Source organism: Nannobrachium achirus (genome assembly GCF_963921795.1).
Source record: "Nannobrachium achirus genome assembly, chromosome: 23".
NCBI classification, from domain to species: domain Eukaryota; kingdom Metazoa; phylum Chordata; class Actinopteri; order Myctophiformes; family Myctophidae; genus Nannobrachium; species Nannobrachium achirus.
In genome coordinates, this window is record NC_137830.1 from 19,604,206 (window position 1) to 19,625,995 (window position 21,790).

General features: G+C 41.8%; 1 protein-coding gene across 1 annotated transcript; it reads right to left on the minus strand.

Moving 5' to 3' along the window:
* Positions 1-225: 225 nt before the first annotated feature.
* On the minus strand, positions 226-11,415 carry LOC308308786 (NLR family CARD domain-containing protein 3-like; the record flags this gene model as incomplete). The annotated part of the gene is made up of 8 exons (XM_080754239.1): positions 226-243; positions 651-858; positions 1,893-2,023; positions 2,508-2,651; positions 5,036-5,162; positions 5,246-5,352; positions 7,981-9,676; positions 11,291-11,415. The coding sequence occupies 8 exons, from the start codon at positions 11,413-11,415 to the stop codon at positions 226-228; spliced, it is 2,556 nt and encodes an 851-aa protein (XP_080610365.1).
* Positions 11,416-21,790: the final 10,375 nt, after the last annotated feature.

A 21,790-nucleotide genomic window follows, 5' to 3' on the forward strand; every position in this document is an offset into this window, starting at 1 on the left:
ATAGGCTACTTATTATCATGTTTATATATTAGTCTTTCCTTATGGGGGGCACAACACTTTTTACCTGGGGGTCTATGGCCAAATTGTTTGAGACACCATGCTTAAAGACAGTCTATAGGTGAATGGGTAGATTGACTACCTGATGAGCAGAAGGCCACAGGTTGAAGTCTTACACCCTGCAGTGTGTCTGGGTGTCCCCGACATTTGAGATCAAATATCTCTTTTTCAAGCGAAGAATGGCAGCTGTCATAAACAAGACACAGAAAGACAAGAACATGAAATGACATGTAATTTTTTAATTAAATGTAAGGTTGTGTTTATTAGATACATATAATCAACATTATGTATACAGAGACAAGGGGAGGAAAAAATCAAATCAACAATTTCTTTATCCAGTGGTGGGTTACTTAGATCCAGCTTTCTTTCTAATCCCGAGTGTTCATTAGTTGTAGCTCAGAGAGCATACATATGTAACCAAATGGACCTCTATGGAAAGAACGGAAATGAGGCAAGACATTGTCTACATGCTTACGGTATTTAAGTCCACCTGTACAGTTTTACATCAACCCAAGATGTCCAGAGAGGAATGGATCGATTTCACAGAGAATCAATGTCATGCTTCTACTCGCATCAGGTCCTTTTCTCCTCACTGTATCGATGACAAAACGTGCCATGTCCTCCCTTGCCTGCATCCCATTGGCCTCTTCCTGCTCAGCTTCAGTTAGCATCCTTTTATCGAAAAGTTTGTCCACGACACATCTGAGACTGGGAGCTGAAATGCTGTCGATGAAGCTGCTCCGCACAGAAAACAGTCTGTCTTCAACTGGACGGCTCAGTGTGCGCTCAACTTGCTGTCTTCTTAAAGCAGAAAGGGGTACATAGCATTCCCATGCACAGTCTGAAGTGTTAATGTCTACAACAGGCATTTCCTGGGAGTGGGAAAGGGGATTAAGCAGCAGCTTAACATCGCTAAACCTTTCCAAAAAGTTCACGTTAAATGTTGACATGTAATTTATATAGGATGATTCCTCAACTTCAAATGTTGTCTTCTTTGGTTGAATTATGATGGACTCGTGTTGAGGGGAAGTGGAGAGTGTGTACTCTTGATTTGGGATTAGTTTGCAGGGAGGGACTTCAATGTAAATCTCTTCTGGATGCATGCTCCTCCTTTCATTCAGCACTTCACGAAGCACAACGTTCCCAGGAAGCAGCAATACCTTCAAGGTTGAAATGAGTGGTGCATAAAACATTAACCCCAACGCATGGATAGGAGTGGCAGTAAGAAAAGATTTGATCCACTTTTTTACACCAGCAAAGAAACCTGAAGTTGAAGGATTGCTGCTTCTGTCATCAATGACAACTACACCATAGGGTGAAAATTCTGTTATATTTATGATGATGTGAGTTTCAGTGATCACATCCGGCTTGATGAACTCAATGCCCTCATCCGTCACATGGGCAACATACAAGAACTTGCCTCCACCCATGGAAAGGATCTCACAGTGTGGGAGGTGTAACCGACACACAGACCCCTGAGGACATTTGATGTCAAACAGTGGTCCTGCAGGCCTCTTGCCAAGCTGGGCTTGAAGCCTTCGGTTCCAAGGGACTGTCCTGTAAGTCACATCTGTCCCTGCCTCCATCTTAAACACCAGGTCAGTCACGCTGCATTGGTACAGTCCTGCTTGGGTGCAGTGCAACCTGTAGCTTTCCTTGTTTTCTACAAAAATGATGTCAGGTGTAATTTTCTGTGCTTTGTCCAGTAGTTTGACATCATTTAAACTGTGGGAGCGATTTGCTGTGAAACACGCTGTGTTCTCTATGCCTGGACTTTGGCTCAGTGAGGTTAAGCTGCGAGAACGAGGCAGGGAGCTGGATGCTCTCCTCCTTACAGTGGACTCTGCAACAGGATGGTCTGTGGTTGAGAGATCACTGGCTGTGTCACATGACATTTCTTCTGGGGGATGTTGGGAGCACTGTTGCGATACGGATGAGGAAGGCAACATGGGAGAATGGGGGGACACTGTAGCAACAGAGGGGGGAACTATTTCCTGTGGAGAATCTTGTGAGGAGTGACGTTTAAGCTGTTTCTGGTGTCGTGATGTGGATGTCTCTGATGAGGTGTTTTTGGAGAGCTGCTGGACTAATCTGTCTGTCCTCACACACAGAGACACAGAGGAGTGACAGTTAAGGTGAAGCCCAAAGCCAGCATAGAGAGGTTCAGTGAATGTGTTGTGGAAGGTGTACAGGTGTGTCAGTGTGTCTGATGGGGACACTTCATAGAAGGACAGAGTCCCAGCAGGATAGTCCAGATACACTGCTACTCTGGAGCAGATGGAGTCAGAGGGACGAACAGGAAGGAAAGTGACCTTACTATCGTGTACAACACTGTATCTGTTTTCATGGTCCCAGACCCCAGACCCCAGACCCCAGGACATTACGTTCCATCCAAGCCAACAGTCATGACCCTCTCCTTTCCTACTGATGACTCTGTAAGTCAGTCCTACATCTACCACTCCAGTCCACTCCACCTCCCAGTAACAGCGTCCAGTCAGACCCTCTGTACACAAAACCTGGACCAGTCCATCAAACCTGTCTGGATGATCAGGATATGAACAAGGCTGTTTCACCCGATTCGCCTTCATGTTGTTCTCAGACACAGAGAGGAATCTGTTCATTGTATTTGTGTCCAGTGTGAGACGATGGAAATCTGATGAGAAAACAACACAGTAAACATTAAAAACATCATTCCCTGAAAAAAAATGAAAAAAAGAAAAAAAAAAACATTATGCTGCTATATGTACACTAGTGATGCGCAGGAACCCGCAGTCATCCTGCAGGGCGGGTTGAGTTGGGTCATGAAATTTACACTTTATTGGCGGGGCGATGTGGAATGGTCCATATAATTTATAATGTGCAGCAAGCGTCCTCCCCTATGCTCGCCAGCCAAGGTATCTAGTCAAGGAACGCTGGTGTGTCAGTGTCATGTCATTTTAATTTAGTCCATTGTACTTTCTGTAAGTAGACTTAATCATATTGTCTAATCATAGAGAGGAAACGCTTCTTCTTGTTGTTATTGGCTACTTGCTGCAGCTTATGGTTGCAGCTCAAATGTAAACAGAAATCACATGTATTATACACAAGCTTTTGACTAAACTAACGTTCATATTTATGATATGAAAACCATGCTACCTGTGACTTAAACAATGTATACCCTTTGAAAGTTGGTTAAACTTTTTGAACCTCCGCAGCATTAGGTGAGTGGACTGCTTAATTATCTTCTACTGGTTTTGGCTGCTGTTGTAACTTGTGGGTGAGAGGCGTCAGCATAGAGCTGTTGCTTCGGTCATTTCTCTTTATAGTTGTTTATTTTGTAATCTGCCAATGACTAGGCTACTGGATCTGCAACATCTCTTTTATACATTAGCGTTGTGCTCCGTGTGTATAGACCTATACCGTGTTTATAGACCTATACAGGGTTCATTGTTTTTAAATGTTCGAAAGATATTTGAAAGGTTCTCCTCCAATGATGCTGTTTTTGCACCGTTGGGATTGGCTGCCTTTCCGTGATGGATGGAATAAAATCCACATTCAAAGACATATTTGATGTGTACTAATAGGGACAGATAGAGAGACATATTAACTCATTCGTAGTTTTCGCCCGTAAATCCCGCAGATTTCTCTATGTCTTTCACTGCTGGCTTCTCCTACCTGTTAACGCGGGCGCTCATCCAATTCCCATCGTGCGCGATCGGACACTGCTATGCATCGTGTGTTCGCGTATTCCATCAGCTTCTCAAATCCGTTGAAATTTTGAAAATTGATCAATCCGTTCTCCATCTGTAAGCCGCGGAGTTCACACAGTAAGCTGACGGGCCAAAATAGAGGACGGACCACCCGCTTCCGGTTTAGGGCTCAATGTTAAACTGGTCCGCTCAATAATGTGTCCGTGTAGAAACGATGATCACGGAACATTAGTTCCGGAATTTTAGTTCCGCTTCGATAAAAAAATTTTTTTTATTAATTTTTATTACATTTACGGGTTCTACGGGCATGGCAGAGAAGTGGGTACAAAGGGGTATTTTTTTGGCAGCATATGAGTTAAGTCGAACGGTGGGAGCCGGCTTCACCGCTTCAAAAGTGGTTCCTGCCTAAAATGGTTAATAGTCCAACATTGGGACACAGGGATTAAATGGTTAATAGTTCAAATACTTTTTTTTTGAGGAACCGTTTGTGGTAGTTTGTAGACCAGATTTGTTTCAGGGAAGTGTTTAACACACACAATAAAATAATTAAAATAATGTTTTATTCAAATCAGTTTCTGATTGCAGCTTAAATTAACCACTTCAACCCTAGTGACTCTAGTCTGTCATAATTATAAAACAGCAGATCTTCAAGCTCACAACATGTTGCAATGCAACACGTTTTGGCTAATAGATTTGGTTTAGAGGGAAAAGGAGGGGCCGAGGATAGAGCCCTGAGGAACCTGGTCAGACAGACAGACAGACAGACACTCACATCTTGCAAGGAGTTGAGGTTTAAACCAGTGTTCTCCTCCATGAATCACACTGTAGGAAATAGAACAACAATGAATCAATGTCTAACAAATTGTCTCCACTACCTGACATACAGAAATTGTTCCTTTTGCTATGACGCACGTGCGCGCGCGCACACACACACACACACACACGCACGCACGCACGCACGCACGCACGCACGCACGCACGCACGCACGCACGCACGCACGCACGCACGCACGCACGCGCACGCGCACACACACACACACACACACACACACACACACACACACACACACACTCTTTTTCTTTCCTTAATGCATTATTTCATATTTACATGTCAAGTGATTAAGGAAGAGGGATTAAGGATGAGGATGTTGTGGTGGTCTTGTACATTGGATGTTATGGGTGTAGCCCCCCTCCCACCTGGCCAGACAGTTCAACATTGTAAGGGAAACACTGCAATGAACAACACAGTCCAAGTCTACTCACTTCAGAGTCTCCACTGCAGCAGAGAGCTTCTTCAGACCAGAGCCTCCTAAGTGGCTGAAGTTCAAGTCCAGCTGTTTCAGATGGGAGGGCTTTAGGGTCAGAGCTGAAGCCAGAGAAGAACAGCCTGCCTCAGTGATCCCACAGCCTGACATCCTGCAGATAAATCCATATTTAATAAACGGCTGTTGATGTTCAAGTAGAGATCCACATAGAGAGAAAACACCTAATTTATTTACCTCAGGATCTGCAGTCTACACTCTTCACTCTTCAGTAGAGCAGAGAGTTGGTCCACTTGTGATTCCTGCAGGCAGTTGAAACTGATGTCCAATTCTCTCAAATGGGGAAGATTAGATCTGAGAGCTGAAACCAGGATGTCAAATCCTGCCTGTGTGATGTTACAGCCAGCAAGTCTGTAATTAAAGATGACATATCTGGATTGATTATCAGAGAGATGGAAAGAACAGGCAGGCAGGAATAATGTGAAGTAAACCATCTTAATATTCCAACAGGCAGCTACAGTAACTGACAGGAAACAGGAACCAGCAAGTTAACAACAGATGATCCAGCAAAGAGAGAGGACAGACAGACAGACAGACGGGGTAGTTACCAGGTATACGGCAGTAGATGGTAATCAAATATACAGTATGTATTAAAAAGTACACATCATAAATAAATTAGGGCTGGGATGCGATTAAAATCTTTAATCTAATTAATTACAGGCTCTGTGATTAATTAATCGCAATTAATCACATTTTAATTGCACATTGATATTTGACCTGAGAAGCATTTTTTGTGAGTGAATCAACGGGTGAGTTTTTTAAATCTAAATTTCGCATCCACTGTGCCAAGAAAAGCACTCTGATCGGCTACTTCTCCCTTTGCGTTTGTTGTCTCTTTTTGGTTGGTGCATCGCTATGATCGGTATGCCTAGGTGCGATTAAAATGTGTTAATTTTTTTAATCACGTTAATTTTCTGTAATTAATTAATCACAATAAATCAGTTAAAGTCCCAGCCTTAAAATAAATATTATCGCTTATTAATTAATATTATTGGTTATTGGTGTGGCGGTTGCTGTAGGCAACACGCAATTGTTCTCTCCTAACTTTATAAAGTAACTTTTAGCCAATGAGGAAGCAAGTAGCATTCCCCAAAGACCTTAGAGTAACCCCTTTGACTTGAATGGGAAAATGCAAAAACGGCAACCACACTCGCAAAGTCCCAGAATGCATCCGTATAGTTATTTCTATTTAATTTGTTCTAGTCAGTGTGGGTTATGAAGGTATCAACCTTATTGACTAAAGGAAGCAGACAACAGACTGCTGGTGCTGGTGGGCCAAACTTTCCCGTCTGTGTTGACACCAGTTTGACACTCAATGATTGTCTAACCGGACGTGATAATTCCCTAGCAGCCATGATGGATCACATATTGTATTTACTGTATCGTATCATTGTGATGTGATGCCAGAGTGAGAACTAACCAACACCAACTCGGGACAAACTGTCATGATTCTAGTCAGTGTGGGATACCATGTCAACTTAATGCAAACTCCTCTGATTATAATCAAACATTAAATAATACAAATAATGCTGGTTAATTAATCTGACCTTAGAATCTCCAATTTACAATGTGGACTCTTTAATCCAGCAGTGATGAGTTCCATGAATGAATCCTGCACGTCATTATAACTGAGATCCAATTCTCTTAGATGTGAAGGATTAGAGCTGAGAGCTGAAGCCACAATTTCATATTCTGCATTGTAGAGATCACAGCCAACAAGTCTGTAAATGTAGAATATATGTAAAATCAGAGATTGTCAACACAGATTAGATCAAGTTCATGTTCAATTATAAAACTTTAAAATCATGAAAGAACAATCAACCCCAAATATGAATCATATGGTGAGGGTTGTATACTCAACACAGTGCATTTCCACTTAGACCAGGGGCGCCACAAATGTGAAAATGTAACCATTTGTTGCAAAAACATGATGTTTTAAGTGGTCAATCCCCTCCAGATTAATTAATTATATTTTGTTAAGGTAAACACGCCTCACATTAGTGAGAGCATTTAGACTATTGTTTTGTTTATCGTTCGTGAGTTTATAAACACATTTTATACAGTTTTTCTGTTGGCTTCAGTTTGCTTCAATTAATCAGTTTTGTCTTTTCTTTTATTTCTTCGTTTTTTGAATTATTCATTCACCATGAAGAAATCATACAAAAGAAATACAATTATCATTGTATTAAACACATCATGGGGTGAGTAAACAACATTTCTTTTTTTTTTTTCTTTTTTTTTTTTTTAATTTGTATCCTTTTTCGAGGGGGGTTGACTCCACCTTTAACATATATTTTTCAGGAACACTCATATCTTTTATACTACAATGTTATTGTTAATGTGTGCCTCTAATGGTTATTTTATGTTCATAGGATTGTTATCAATAGTATTGTTTATATATATTGTACATGACATATTCTCTCTCTCTCTCTCTCTCTCTCTCTCTCTCTCTCTCTCTCTCTCTCTCTCTCTCTCTCTCGTTGCATTTTAAGCTTTGAGCGATTCCTATCTAGGCTCGAAATCAAACCAAATCACTGGTTATGTGTGCAACGTTTCACTTGATGTTGTCCATTAAGAATTTACAATCTTTTTTTATTGTTTTGATGTTCATATTAAACCTTTTTGTTTTTTTAGCCCATGAATTCCGATAGTGCTGGACCACACATGGACAAATGACATTGTCAACTTGCGACAGCGTTGTCTCCTTTGAGTAAAACTAAATACAATATTTAAGTGTTTTTAATTTTAGTTAGGGCAATTATAATGTATGAATTATAAGCCAGGAATCCTTTTACTTTCACTATTTGAGACCTGATTATTATTGGATGTTTTATGTTTTAGCATCATTTCTACTTAGTGTTAGATTGATTCTCTTCTAATACGTTTTCTATTAACATGACTACTAACCGAGCCTTTCTGCTGTTCCTCACAGCTGGGACCAGTCTGGATTTTCTTGAGTTTGTTGTGTTGTATTTGTGCAGGTCCAACTCATCCAGAACCTCCTCTGACATTCGCAGCATGTGGGCCAGAACTGAACACTGGCTCTCAGACAGTCTTGTCTTTGATCTGTCCCCTGGCTCCAGGTACTGTTGGATCTCCTGATGCAGTGAGTGGTCATTCATCTCCATCAGACAATGGAAGATGTTGATCAATCTGTCAGGAGAAATATCTGAATCCTCACATTGCATCTCCTTCAGGTTGTTGATGGCTCTCTGGATGCTCTCTGGACAGTTCTCAGCTGGACCCAAGAGGCCTCCTAACAGACTCTGGTTGGACTCCAGTGAGAGGCCATGAAGGAAGCGGAGAAAGAGGTCCAGGTGACCATTTTTACTCTTCAGGGATTTTTTGAAGGATCTCTTCAGGAAGACATCCAGGGTAATTTCTTCTTCTTCTTCTTCTTCCTCTTTCAGGAATGTATTCAGTACATTCATGTTCCTCTGTGTGTAACAGTGGAACAGGTAAACTGCAGCCAAAAACTCCTGGATGCTCAGATGAACAAAGCTGTAGACCTTTCTCTCAGATTGAACAGCCTCTTCTTTGAAGATCTCTGTGCACACTCCTGAGTACAGCGAGGCGTCTTTCACATCAATACCACACTCCTCCAGGTCTTCTTGGTAGAACATCATGCTACCTTTCTCCAGATGTTCAAATGCCAGACTGCCCAGCTTTAGAAGAACCTCCCTGTCAGCCTCCATGAGCTGCTGTTGATTCACATCATGACTACCATGATACTTCTTCCACTTCCTCTTGGTCTGAACCCACAGGAAGTGACTGTACATTGCAGTCTGGGTCTTGGGCAGATTTTCTGTCTCGTTTGTCTTCAACATGTCCTCCAGAACAGTAGCAGTGATCCAACAGAAGACTGGGATGTGACACATGATGTGGAGGCTCTTTGATGCCTTCACGTGTGAGATTATTTTATTGGCCAGCTTCTCATCACTGAATCTCTTCCTGAAGAACTCCTCCTTCTGGGGGTCTGTGAACCCTCGTACTTCTGTCACCATGTCAACATATGTAGGAGGGATCTGATTGGCTGCTGCAGGTCTGGTAGTTATCCAGAGTAGTGCCAATGGGAGCAGATTCCCCTCGATGAGGTTTGTCAACAGCAAGTCCACTGATGATGTCACTGTGACATCAGAAATGATGTCATTGTTGTCGAATTTCAGCCGGAACCTGCTTTCATCCAGACCATCAAAGATGAAGCCAACCTTCCAGACAGCGAGCTGCTCAGCTGTGACCTTCTTTAATGTTGGGTGGAAACGATGGATCAGTGAGAGAAGACTGTGCTGCTCATCTCTGACGAAGTTCAGCTCCCGGAATGAGAAGGGAACCAGGAGAATGACATCTTGATTTTCCAAACCATTTGCCCAGTCCAGAGTGAATTTACGCACTGAGAATGTTTTTCCAATGCCAGCGATGCCCTTGGTCAAAACTCTTCTCTTGGGTGTCTCTCTGCCAAGGAGGAGGGGCTTAAAGATGTCACAGCATTTGATTGGTTGGTCATGGAGGCTCTTCTTCTTGGAAGCCGTCTCAAGCTGCCACACCTCATGTTGGTTATTAACACCTTCACTCTCTCCCACTGAGATGTAGAGCTCTGTGTAGATGCTACTGAGGGAGGGCACTTCAGTGATGTAAGTCACTCGATCAAGACGGTTCAAACTGACCTTATAAACCTTTAAATCCTCCTGCGGACTGACACCTGCTATGAGAAGACAACGAAGACAAGAAAAACATTAAAGATAATAATTCATTAATTTACATCAATATAACTTACCATTAAAACGATGTCAAAAAAGATAAATAAGAAAAATAACATTTGATCATTAGTTTGTTCTGCTATTTAAACATTTCATTAATGTATATGAAATGTTAATTAGTGTAAAATGTGTCCAGTCTTACATTGTTCACTTGTGGTTTGACTGGATGTCTTCAGTTCAGGTGTGGTTCTGTGGAGATGAAGACAATATAATATAGATAATAAATAGTATAGTATAGTAATATACCAGTAAAACGCTTAAGGGCGACAAGCGACCTCGCGAAAACAGACATCCAAATAGTTTCTCTTCAAGAGGCGGTGCCATAGTTTTGTACTTTTTCTGTTTTTCATGTGTCTAGGAGGTTGACAGTACTTCATTAGACCCCCTGGTGTGGTTGTTATGAGCAATTATGTATTGCCTTTCTATTTGGGTTTCAGCTGTAGGCTGCCACCTTGTGGGGTCAAACGTGCCGGTCCAAAAACACACACACTTATTACATCACAGAATCAACCCCTCCCCTAATTACCATTCACCCAACATACGTGGGTGTGGCTAACTTCAGCTGGGTCACCACCCACCATGACAACCACGTATACCAATGAACTGGTGGGTGTGGCCACATAAAAACATAATTTTAACTCTTTCTGTACACTTTTTTGGAAAAAATCTTCCTCCTAGTATAATCATAATAGTAGATAATCATGTTTTAGAGGGGAAAAAAATCATGGCACTGCCTCTTTCAGTACTGAAATGTACTGAAGTACTGCACTAATGTACTCTTAAGTACCTATGACACAGCCCAGAGGAGAGTGTGATTACCTGGTATGGTTGATAACAACATTTTGTTCTTAATATCTATTATTGGTCCAGGTATGGCTGGTACCAACATTCTGTTCTTAGTACCTATAATTGGTATAATTGATACCAACATTCTGTTCTTAGTTTCTATTATTGGTATGGTTGGAACCAACATTCTGTTCTTAGTATCTATTATTGGTATGGTTTATTGGAATGTTCTTTCTTCCTATTGGCTCCTAGACACACTAATAACTGTTCTTTCATATTATTGTTTCCTAGACACATTAATAACTGTTAGAAACCACGTTGAACCTGGACATGTCATAGGTGTGATATTTTAAAATAAAATAGAAGATCTATAAGCACAAAGAAATGGTGGGTAACGGGTACCTATAAGGGTAATAATAATAATAATAATAATACGTTTTGTATATCGTTTCCTAGACTAATAACCTTCAAACCTCTGTTAGAAACCACGTTGAACCTGGACATGTCATAGGTGTGATATTTTAAAATAAAATAGAAGATCTATAAGCACAAAGAAATGGTGGGTAACGGGTACGGGTAATAATAATAATAATAATAATAATAATAATAGGTTTTGTATATCGGTTTCCTAGACTAATAACCTTCAAACCAAGACTTAGGGACTTGGTTTTGCACTTACTCTGTGTGTGGAGGTCCACTGGAGTCAGGAGGTGCCCACTTAGAATGGTCACTCTTCATAGACATACGGCTGGGTGTTGGAGATTGTGGTCTGTGGCGTTTGGCAGAACTCTGACTTACATCCATCTTTAGGTCTTTATTAAACCTGTCAGGGTTTCACAGTCGCAGGAATTTACACATGTAAGACAGAGATCACTTTGTTGTGTATTCTGTAAAGGAGGATTCACTTACTCTGTGTGTGGAGGTCCAGAATGGTCACTCTTCATAGCCATACGGCTGGGTGTTGGAGACTCTGGTCTGTGGCGTTTGGCAGAACTCTGACTTACATCCATCTTTAGGTCAAACCTGTCGGGGTTACAGGCAATGAAATAGATCACCTAAGGTCTTTATTAGAGTGGTTTCTATTAGACAACACACTAATGTATTCAGTCTAAGAATATTTTTGCCAGCAAAGTGAACCTGTTTTGTAAACTTGTTGTTGGGCTACACAGCAGAAAAGTGAAGCTTTTGGTCATGCCTCACTTGACATCACAATACGTAATATAAACGGTAAGGATTTAATTTCCCATTGGATTCCTTGTGACTCGCATCAGTGCAACTACACTTGCAATTTCCCAGAATTGCACCTTTCTTTTTGTGGGCTCGCCTGAAAGGCGAGAACAATATGTTATCTTCATTATTTATTTACCAAGTTCCGCTACGACAGTACAAAGGCCGGGCCCTTAGCCAATGAGGTGCAATTGAGGTGTGGAAAAATATCTGGGAGTGGTGTTAGCTGGAGTATTGGTTGAGCTTCACATGACAGTTAGCACGTTGCAGAATATAGTCACGAGCGAGCCCACACTGTTTCGTAGGAACAGTATTTCTAGTTAAACTTGGTCTTTAATAGCCAATCCAGAGTCGGGATTTCAAATCCGAACCTCAAGTTTTCAGATTGAAGTTGGACTAACTTATTGCCCTATTACACTATTACACTTATTACACTATTACACTTATTTTACTATTACACTTATTGCCCTAAAAAAATGATTAATAATTTGCACACTGTGCAACACATGTCCAGGTTCTTTAGTTAAGAGGTTCATCTTTAGACCAGTCACTCTTCATAGACACACAGCTGGGTGTTGGAGAGACTGCTCTTCTGGAATCATAATAAATATTTATACAGTTATCATGTGAATGAAAGGTCAGTTCGTTCAAGACACATTGCATCACATTTTGAAGTTATTTTTTTGTAGTTATTTTTCCCCAGAGCAACCTTTTTGTAGTATTTTCACCTGCTGATGTAGATTGTGTTATATGCCACTGCCTAGGGACAGGGGAAGACAGAGGCCTCTATACACAGGCACCACGTAGGTTGAAACTTGTTAAACACACTAGGTAAGGGGTTGTTGCCACCACATGTGTTTTTGAACCTGTTTTCTGTTAGAGTAGTTAGGTAGGTAGGCTTTTGTTTTACTAGACTAGTTACTTGTTAGTTAGTTAGTTAGCTTGCCTTTGTTTTACTTAGCTGCTTTGTTTGTTATTTTGGCAACGCCCGTGTCTCTAGGTAGTGTCATTTCTTTGTAGTATGTTTATGCATACTTTTTGAACTTATTGTAACTATGTAAATATCTTGACTTGAAAAAGAGTAAAAAGCACTCGCACCTTTTGTACTCTTAAACTGTGTTGACTCCTTTATTTTAAACTGTGTTGACTCCTAGGTCTATTTGGTTTCGTAACAGCAACCCTGAATGACCATTAACTCACTAGGTGCCCACGCGTCAAACTCTTTGATGTCGCTGGAGGCCCACAACGTGTTTGACGCGTTTACTGTATTTACAGTAACAATATTAAATCTCACCGTAAGGTCGGGGCAACGCCTGGATGTTGCCCAATCACCGCGGGTTGTTTCCATTGGACGCTGAGACCATCGCACGGCCGTTTTTCTCCATATAATCCAATGCATTTCCCCATCTTTAAAGCCCTTTATCTCTGATGTTTGTTTTTATGGCTAAAACTCTGGGCATGGCTGGCAACATGACCAAATTAGATCGGCAAACAATAGCTATAGGCTATACTAGTCCATACAGGGTGAAAGGCAAGAACATCCTGACTACGGTCATGTGACCAAGTGACGTCATCACGCATGCACTTACGCAGCAGGGCCGTGTATTCTACAATGGAGGTGGATTTGGGCACTCAGAGGGGATAACTCTGGTGCCATTTAGGGGCATTCAAAGTGTTAGGTCTGTGACTCTGAAGAGTGTTCAAATGGAACCAAATGGACCCTCTTGGGTCCATTTAGTTCCATTTGTACACTCTCTGAGTGAAGGGGGTCCTTGCAAATAAAACATTTGAGAGCTAGTGGACTCATAATGTGCCAGACATAGTGTTGTAATAAATAAGTGTCACACATATTCACATTCTGATATTCTGACATTATAATGGTGTGTAAATAGTAAAATCAAAGATTTCCCACGGCCAACGGACAAGACCAAGTCTTTGCCACAGACACATTTGTCTGTGTACGGACATATTGATGACCCCTGTATGAAAGTAGCCTAGTAAACGACCAACTTCCGTTATCCAGGAGGATTCCAGAAGATTGGTCTAGCCTGATCCTATGCAGAACCATTTAGTGGGCGGGAGCAGCGGGCGGGCGCAGTAGCTTTGACAGACAACCCCTTCAGCCAATCATCGTATAGCTAGCTAACTGCTAGCTTGCTACTGTTAGCTTACTAGGAAGAATCATGGGAAGAATAGCAAGTACAATATCAACAACTGCAAACTGTTCCGTTTTTATGGACTTTTCCAGATGAAATGAAAGGCAACAACATAATCTAAAGGTACAGTTAACACCAATTATACGTCTTGTGAATGTTATCAGTCCTTTGCATTTTACTATTTCAAGAACGTCTATATTTAGGGAATAGGACTACCAATGTATTAGCATTGCTAGCTCCTTTCCCTATAGACATGCTTGCGATATTTTCCTGTGGAGCACCTTTTATTATAGGCCTAACCCTGTCCTTAATATCAATGTATAATAACGAACTCAACATTATATCAAAGTTACATTTTAAATGTAAACCACTACGATGTTTATGCTGTGTTGTTGCTGTATAGTGGCCGTGCAGTTTCTATTGATTTGAATACTAATGGTGTGAGCAATAAGCTTGTCCCACCAGCCAATCTCTCCCAAAATTAGCATATAATTCGGCGTGAATGAGCCACTATAATGTCCCTTTTATAGGCTAACTAGGAATATAATATGCACTGTATATTTTACCCCTTGGTCTTTGTAGAAATGTAACAGTTAGCAACAACACTTGAAACAATGTACCTTTTTTTGAAAACTGTTAATAAAGTATTCAAACACACATGGATGATAATGCCTTAATTATATTGTAATTTAAGAACCACAGGATTAGATGTAAATTTCCTTTGTGCAGGTAGGTACATGTGTTTAAATGCATAAACTGTAGATATATGAACTACATTTCCTTCTTGGTGTTATTACCTGGGAATATTATTTACCATGCTCATGTGAATAGGCATGACACTTTAGAAAAACAGCTGCAGTTTTAATAGGTATGGTTCCTAATGTTGAGGACAAAAAAGTGGACATCTTCGTTGTGTATTCCTATGAGAGGAATGAAGGATTCTTATCACTGATATTTATTGAGACCATACAAATATTAAGACAATATTGTCAGATGGCAGCTGGTGCATGTGGAAACCCTTCCTGGCTCCTGATACAGACGTCTCTAGTCATCCAGCCACAACCTAGAGGAGAAATACAAAAAATATATACACATGGGTGTCATGATATATTTTTGGTAATCATCTTTTCAGATCCCCAATGTATCTCATCTTTCACAAACACTTTATATCAGTGTTTCAAATGTCAAGGTCTCCCCTTAACTCTGGCAGTTTATAAATGGAACCAAATGAACCCTAATGGGTTCATTTGTATGCTGTTAAAGTTACAGCCCTGTATGGGTCAGTTTAGACCCCCCTAAAGGAACTCACAGATCGAGTCCCACTTTGAGAACCCCTGTTTTAGGTCTATATGGCTACAACATGGCTATGTTTAATTTGTTGTAGGCCTATGGGATAATTCATTTATTTTCATTGTATCTACAAAGATTAACAGCCCGTTCACGCCAAGAATTAAGTTTGAACGACCTTAGGCTTTGAATATTTGCATTTAGATTTTGTCAGATCTGTTAATATTGACCACAAAGGATTCGCACCTTCCATGATAAATACATTGGGGAAAAAATCGCTGTCATTAGCATTTGTTAGCTTCCATTCAGTACCACTACATGTTCATAGTAGTACAATGCTAAACTACTTGCTAACATTAGCAAGACAACAAGATTGCAAAGCCATATAGTCGGAGACCTTAAGGATATCTCGCGCTAATCAGTCTAAAAGCGCGAAATTTTGCACAGATGTAGCTCAGGGCATGCTCTAATGATTTAGCTAGGGCGCCCGAGTCGGCGACCTTCGGGGTCGCCACAGCGGCCAAATCAAGTTGGGCTCCCATCGACTTTCAATACAGGAGGAAAATACCCAGAAAAACACATTTTTTCTGGGTATTTAAGTAGGATGTGAGGGGTCTAGCTAGGGGTTTGTCATGATGCTGAATCCACTGCGAGCATTTGTTTTGCACAAAAAACATTCCTTGGGCTAGAAATGGCCTCAGAGAACGATGCATATATGGGTGAGCATTCATGTTAGTCGGAGGCCTTAGGTTTTTTTTTCTCGTGCTAATCAGTCTAAAAGCGCCAAATTTTGCACAGATGTAGCCCAGGGCATGCTCTAATGATTTAGCTAGGGCGCCCGAGTCGGCGACCTTCGGGGTCCCATAAAACGATGGTTTAGTGATGAAAAGTGATGAGTCATCACTTTTCAGAGTTTTGTAGGTGTTTTCTGGAGCTGTGGCGACCCCGAAGGTCGCCGACTAGGGCGCCCTAGCTAAATCATTAGAGCATGCCCTGGGCTACATCTATGCAAAATTTGGCGCTTTTAGACTGATTAGCACGAGAAAAAAACCCCTAAGGCCTCCGACTAACATGAATGCTCACCCATATATGCATCATTTTCTGAGGCCATTTCTAGCCCAAGGAATGTTTTTTGTGCAAAACAAATGCTTGCAATGGATTCAGCATCATGACAAACCCCTAGTTAGACCCCTCACATCCTACTTAAATACCCAGAAAAAAAGTGTTTTTCTGGGTATTTTCCTCCTGTATTGAAAGTCGATGGGAGCCCAACTTGATTTGGCCGCTGTGGCGACCCCGAATGTCGCAGACTCGGGCGCCCTAGCTAAATCATTAGAGCATACCCTGGGCTACATCTGTACAAAATGTGGCGCTTTTAGACTAATTAGCACGACATTACCATGTCATCTCCCTAACGTCTCCGACTAATACATATAGTCTTGACTGTAGGCCTACCTTTCGAAATTAAATGTTGCCTTTCATCTGGAGAAACTCAACGGAGATAAAAAGATAACAGCCTTTCCATCAGTATTTCCAAGGTCCGAGGTCCACTAGTTGAGAAACACTTGTGCAGAAGACGGCCTCGCTTAGCAGTGACATCATAGACTCCACTGGTAGGCCAACGTGCGCTGTCAATCACAGAGCCCCCGAGAGCGGACGCTGATTGGTTCGTCCGCCTTTTGTGGACTTATAACCAGCCCACATTCATGCAGACTCTCTTGCGAGAAACAAATGAAATGGTTTCCAGAAGAGGGCGGGTACGAGGCTAGTATGAAAGGGTAAAAATGTTTTGGAGTTTCAACTCCTGGACGTTGCAGCAACAAAAACATGCAGACAGTGAGTCTGTAGAGTGCAGCTTCACCACTGAACAGCACATAGTGATTTGTAGCACTTCATCCACAAACTGCACATATAGTAACTTATAATGTATACGGTATATATAAACATTGGAGAGACATACTCAGTGTGAGGAGGTCCAGGTTGGGGAGGAAATGCTGGAGACTCTGCTCTGTGGATGAGATGTTTGTAAGCTCCCTCCTCCTCTCTCTCCACACACTCACTCATCTCTAGGTCTTTATTAAACCTGTCAGGGTTACAGTCAATGAAATAGATCAGAAAACAGGAACTACTGCATGTTTAACACACACACACACACACACACACACACACACACACACACACACACACACACACACACACACACACACACACACACACACACACACACACACACTTGAGAGAGAAGGGGAGCTTGTAGATCTGCTATTTTCTACAAAGAAAATTCACAAATCTTGAGTTTGAGGGTCCCTACAACATCTTTTCATATGGGGGTCCCTGGTACAACATCTTTTCATATTGGGGTCCTTGGTACAACATCTTTTCATATGGGGGTCCCTGGTACAACATCTATACTGACATGAGAGGAAGACAGGCAGGCTGACTGACTTTGCAGCACTTAGGCCAATAGGTTGGTTTCTTAGGGCTTAGGCTGCTTGTTTGGCTTGTTGTGGTTGTAAGTTGCAACTTGTAACTTCCCCTTTCATTTCCCCATTAAAGTAATCCTCAAAGAAGAGCAAGGGGAATTCCTGGGGCGGAGAGACAGACAGACAGACAGACAGACAGACAGACAGACAGACAGACAGACAGACAGACAGACAGACAGACAGACAGACAGACAGACAGACAGACATTCTATATGCCTCCCACTGCTGATTTGTGAGTGTGTCACACTGACTGTGAACATTGAAAATAGCATTGATTGATTCATTGATTGATTGATTGATTGATTGAAGAGCAGAGACAGAAATTGGTCACTAATGGTATTTTGTCATTTTTGGGGGAAGGACATGGTTTGTTTTGACCATAGTAGTACTATGATAGTACATTGTTATTTAGATTGTTAGTGGCACATTGCCATGCACTGTTTCTTACCTCAGACTGTTATTGTCTACATCATCTTTTCATATGAGGGACCCTGGTACAACTACTTTTCATATGGGGGACCCTGGTACAACTACTTTTCATATGAGGGACCCTGGTACAACTACTTTTCATATGGGGGACCCTGGTACAACTAATTTTCATATGAGGGACCCTGGTACAACTACTTTTCATTAGGGACCCTGGTACAACTACTTTTCATATGGTGGACCCTGGTACAACATACATCTTTTCATACTTGGGTCCCTGGTACAATGTAAAATTCCCTACCGACGGCCTTAAGGAGTGTAAATCCCTACGCTGTGACTCGAAATTGGACCCTGCGTCAGAGAAAGCCTACCCCCCCTTAAGATTTCTGATGTTTTGCCTAGTATATTTGTCTGTCATTTAATGTCTCAATGAAATGAGTACAAAACTAGAAGCAGTGCTCTTCCAAGCACAGGTCTCCACCAGGTCAGGTATAACTGTAGGCCTCCTGGTGGCACTAAATGTGAAAAGGGTGCCATGTCTTCTTTAGCCTTTAATGGCAATGTGATCCTTCATGCAAGATTTGAGGCATTTTGTTCCAAAAATTTGTTTGGCAAAAGTCGACCTGCTGGTGGCGCTATAACAGGCCAATGTGAAAGGAGTGGCATTTGTTCCTTGACTTAGTGGGAATGTGCATGCAGAAATTCTCTGTAATCACAAGTTGTGTTCTGGGAGTGTGTGTGCACAGTTTGTCAGCGACCGGGCCAACGGCGCCAGAGATTAGCTGGTAACAGACGGACGGAGAGAGAGAGAGAGAGAGAGAGAGAGAGAGCGAGAGATGAGGCATGTTCTGTGTTAGACAAAATGTAGTGTGAACAAACTGTGCTTCTGTACTGCGCCACTCCCTCACACACACACACACACACACACACACACACACACACACACACACACACACACACACACACACACACACACACACACACACACACACACACACACACACACACACACACATTTTCCCTCCTCAGGCAGAGAGAGGCAGAGAGAGGCAGAGAGAGAGAGAGAGAGAGAGAGAGAGAGAGAGAGAGAGAGAGAGAGAGAGAGAGATGAGGCATGTCTGTGCCTATCCTCACCTGAACCTGATGAGAGATCTCCTTTATAAAAAAAGGTCACAACGCATCGCATCAGCACTCTTATAGTGACTGCATGTTGTGCCCTGCTTTAGGAACGGCAACAAACTCAACAATGTTTTTAAATGTATTATCTATTATGATCATACTGTGTGTGATTGCTTCAAGTTTCAAGTTTATTTCACCATTTGCATAAAAAAAAATCAAACCTCGGTTCGAAGTGGAGCGGTGAATCTGTGTGTGTGTGTGTGTGTGTGTGTGTGTGTGTGTGTGTGTGTGTGTGTGTGTGTGTGTGTGTGTGTGTGTGTGTGTGTGTGTGTGTGTGTGTGTTTGTGCCTGCACAACAGCGCCCCTCCTTTAACTTGTGTGGCCACTCAAGGTATTGCCAGGCTACAGACATACCCAGCCAGCCAGCCAGCCACATAGCCAGCCAGCCAGCCAGCCAGCCAGCCAGCCACGGACATACCTGTCTATTGGGAGCGCTTTCACCACTCCAAAAAACATTAAAACACATACAGTACAAGACAGTACAGAATATGACATGCCTACAAACAGCATATCGGCTCAGTGCACCAATTTTATAAAAAAGTAAATAAACAACAACTTTAAACAATAGGATAAAGTGCATTGGTACTACTTAATAATCTTACCACTTCTGGAAAGAAGATGTTTACAAGCCTACTAGTACTTCGACTTCCTTTCAGGGAAGCGCTCCCAGCAGTAGCGTCTGCCTGAAGGTATAGCAGGGTGATAGGACCATTGCCAGGATGGCTCTGAGCTGTTTTCACTTCTACAGAGCAACTTCCATACCAGGCCGTTATGTTCCCTGTGAGAAGGCTCTCAATAGTTGATCTATAGAAATTGATCAGTGTCATTGTGGACACGACAGCCTTCTTTAGGCATCTCAGAAAGTATAGACACTGTTTGTTGCTCCTTTTTACAATTAAAACTGTCCAGTGTCCACAATTTCAACATCAACATCATTTATGCTGATGGGAGTGAGTGCTCCCCTATTTGACCTGAAGTCAACAATGATCTCTTTAGTTTTGTTCACATTTAGATCTAGATTATTGTTGCAGCACCACTCTATTAAATCTTTCACTTCCTTTCGGTAGGCCGATTCATCATTGTCCGTTGTGTCATCCGCGAATGTAATAAAGCAGTTCATTTCATGCTTTGCAAAGATATCATGAGTATAAAGTTAGTAACGAAAATAACTAAGAACGCAGCCCTGAGGGGCACCCACATTTGTTATAATTGTGAGGTGAAGCTTCCTATCCTCACTGCCTGATCCCTCCCCTGCAAAAAATCCAGGATCCAATCACAGATCGAGGAGGGTAGTCCCAGGACTCTCAGTTTGACATACAATTTGCTTGGCATAATAGGGTATATGCATATACGCCATTTTGTTCTACTTCCGGGTGTCTTTCGACTTCCTTCACAGGTGTTACCGATGATACTAATGAAGGGTCTGGTCCATTCTGGTCAAACAGAGTCAGGGTGCTGATACTGTGCATGTTGGCTCACTGGAAACACTGCTACACCAGTGGGTCTCAAAGTGTCCTTGAGTGGGTTCCAAATGTCCCCATACAGGTGTGTAACTCTGAGAGTGTACAAATGGAAGCAAATGGCCCAGCAAGGGTCCATTTGCTTCCATTTGTTGATTCCATTTGTACAGAGTTATGGGGGTCCTTGAAATGAAAGCACCACTGTACAATAAATCAAACAGAGCCTTAATTAGTATAATCAGTAACACCTGTGAAGGAAGTCGAAAGACACCCGGAAGTAGAACAAAATGGCGTATGTGCATATAGCCTATTGTATTGAATGCAGAGCTAAAATCAATAAATAGCATTCGGCAGTATACATTGAGTCTGTCTACAGTACATGTTCTTGTAATGTGTTGGTTCTAACACAGTGTGCAGAGCAATTGAAATTGCATCTTCAACAGACCTATTTGAGCGATAAGCAAATTGATAAGGATCGATAGAGTGAGGAATAACATATTGAATGTGTTTTAATACCAGCCTCTCGAAGCATTTCATTAACACAGATGTTAGAGCCACTGGGAGATAATCATACAAACAAGTAATCTTAGGTTTCTTTGGTACAGGAACAATGATTGATTTCTTATAGCATTTAGGGACAGTGGAGGATTTAATAAAGAGGTTGAACACATCGCAAAATACAGGGTCCAGCTCACTGCTTCACTCCCCTAACTGCGCACTCACAGCAGGAAATGCTGTGTTAAGACACTTACGCAACAGCCAAACAGAAACGTAAAAAGAATATACAGTGTAGACCTAATTAAAAGAAAGATACATAATTTTAGAAGTTAAATTCTGGGAATCTGTCTCAGGAACTGTTAATGTAAATGTTTTTTTTTTTTTTTTTTTGTATTTATTCCCCCCCCCCCCCCCCCCCCCCCCCCCCCCCCAACGAGTGCCGTGCTGCGAGCTGCTAGGTCTG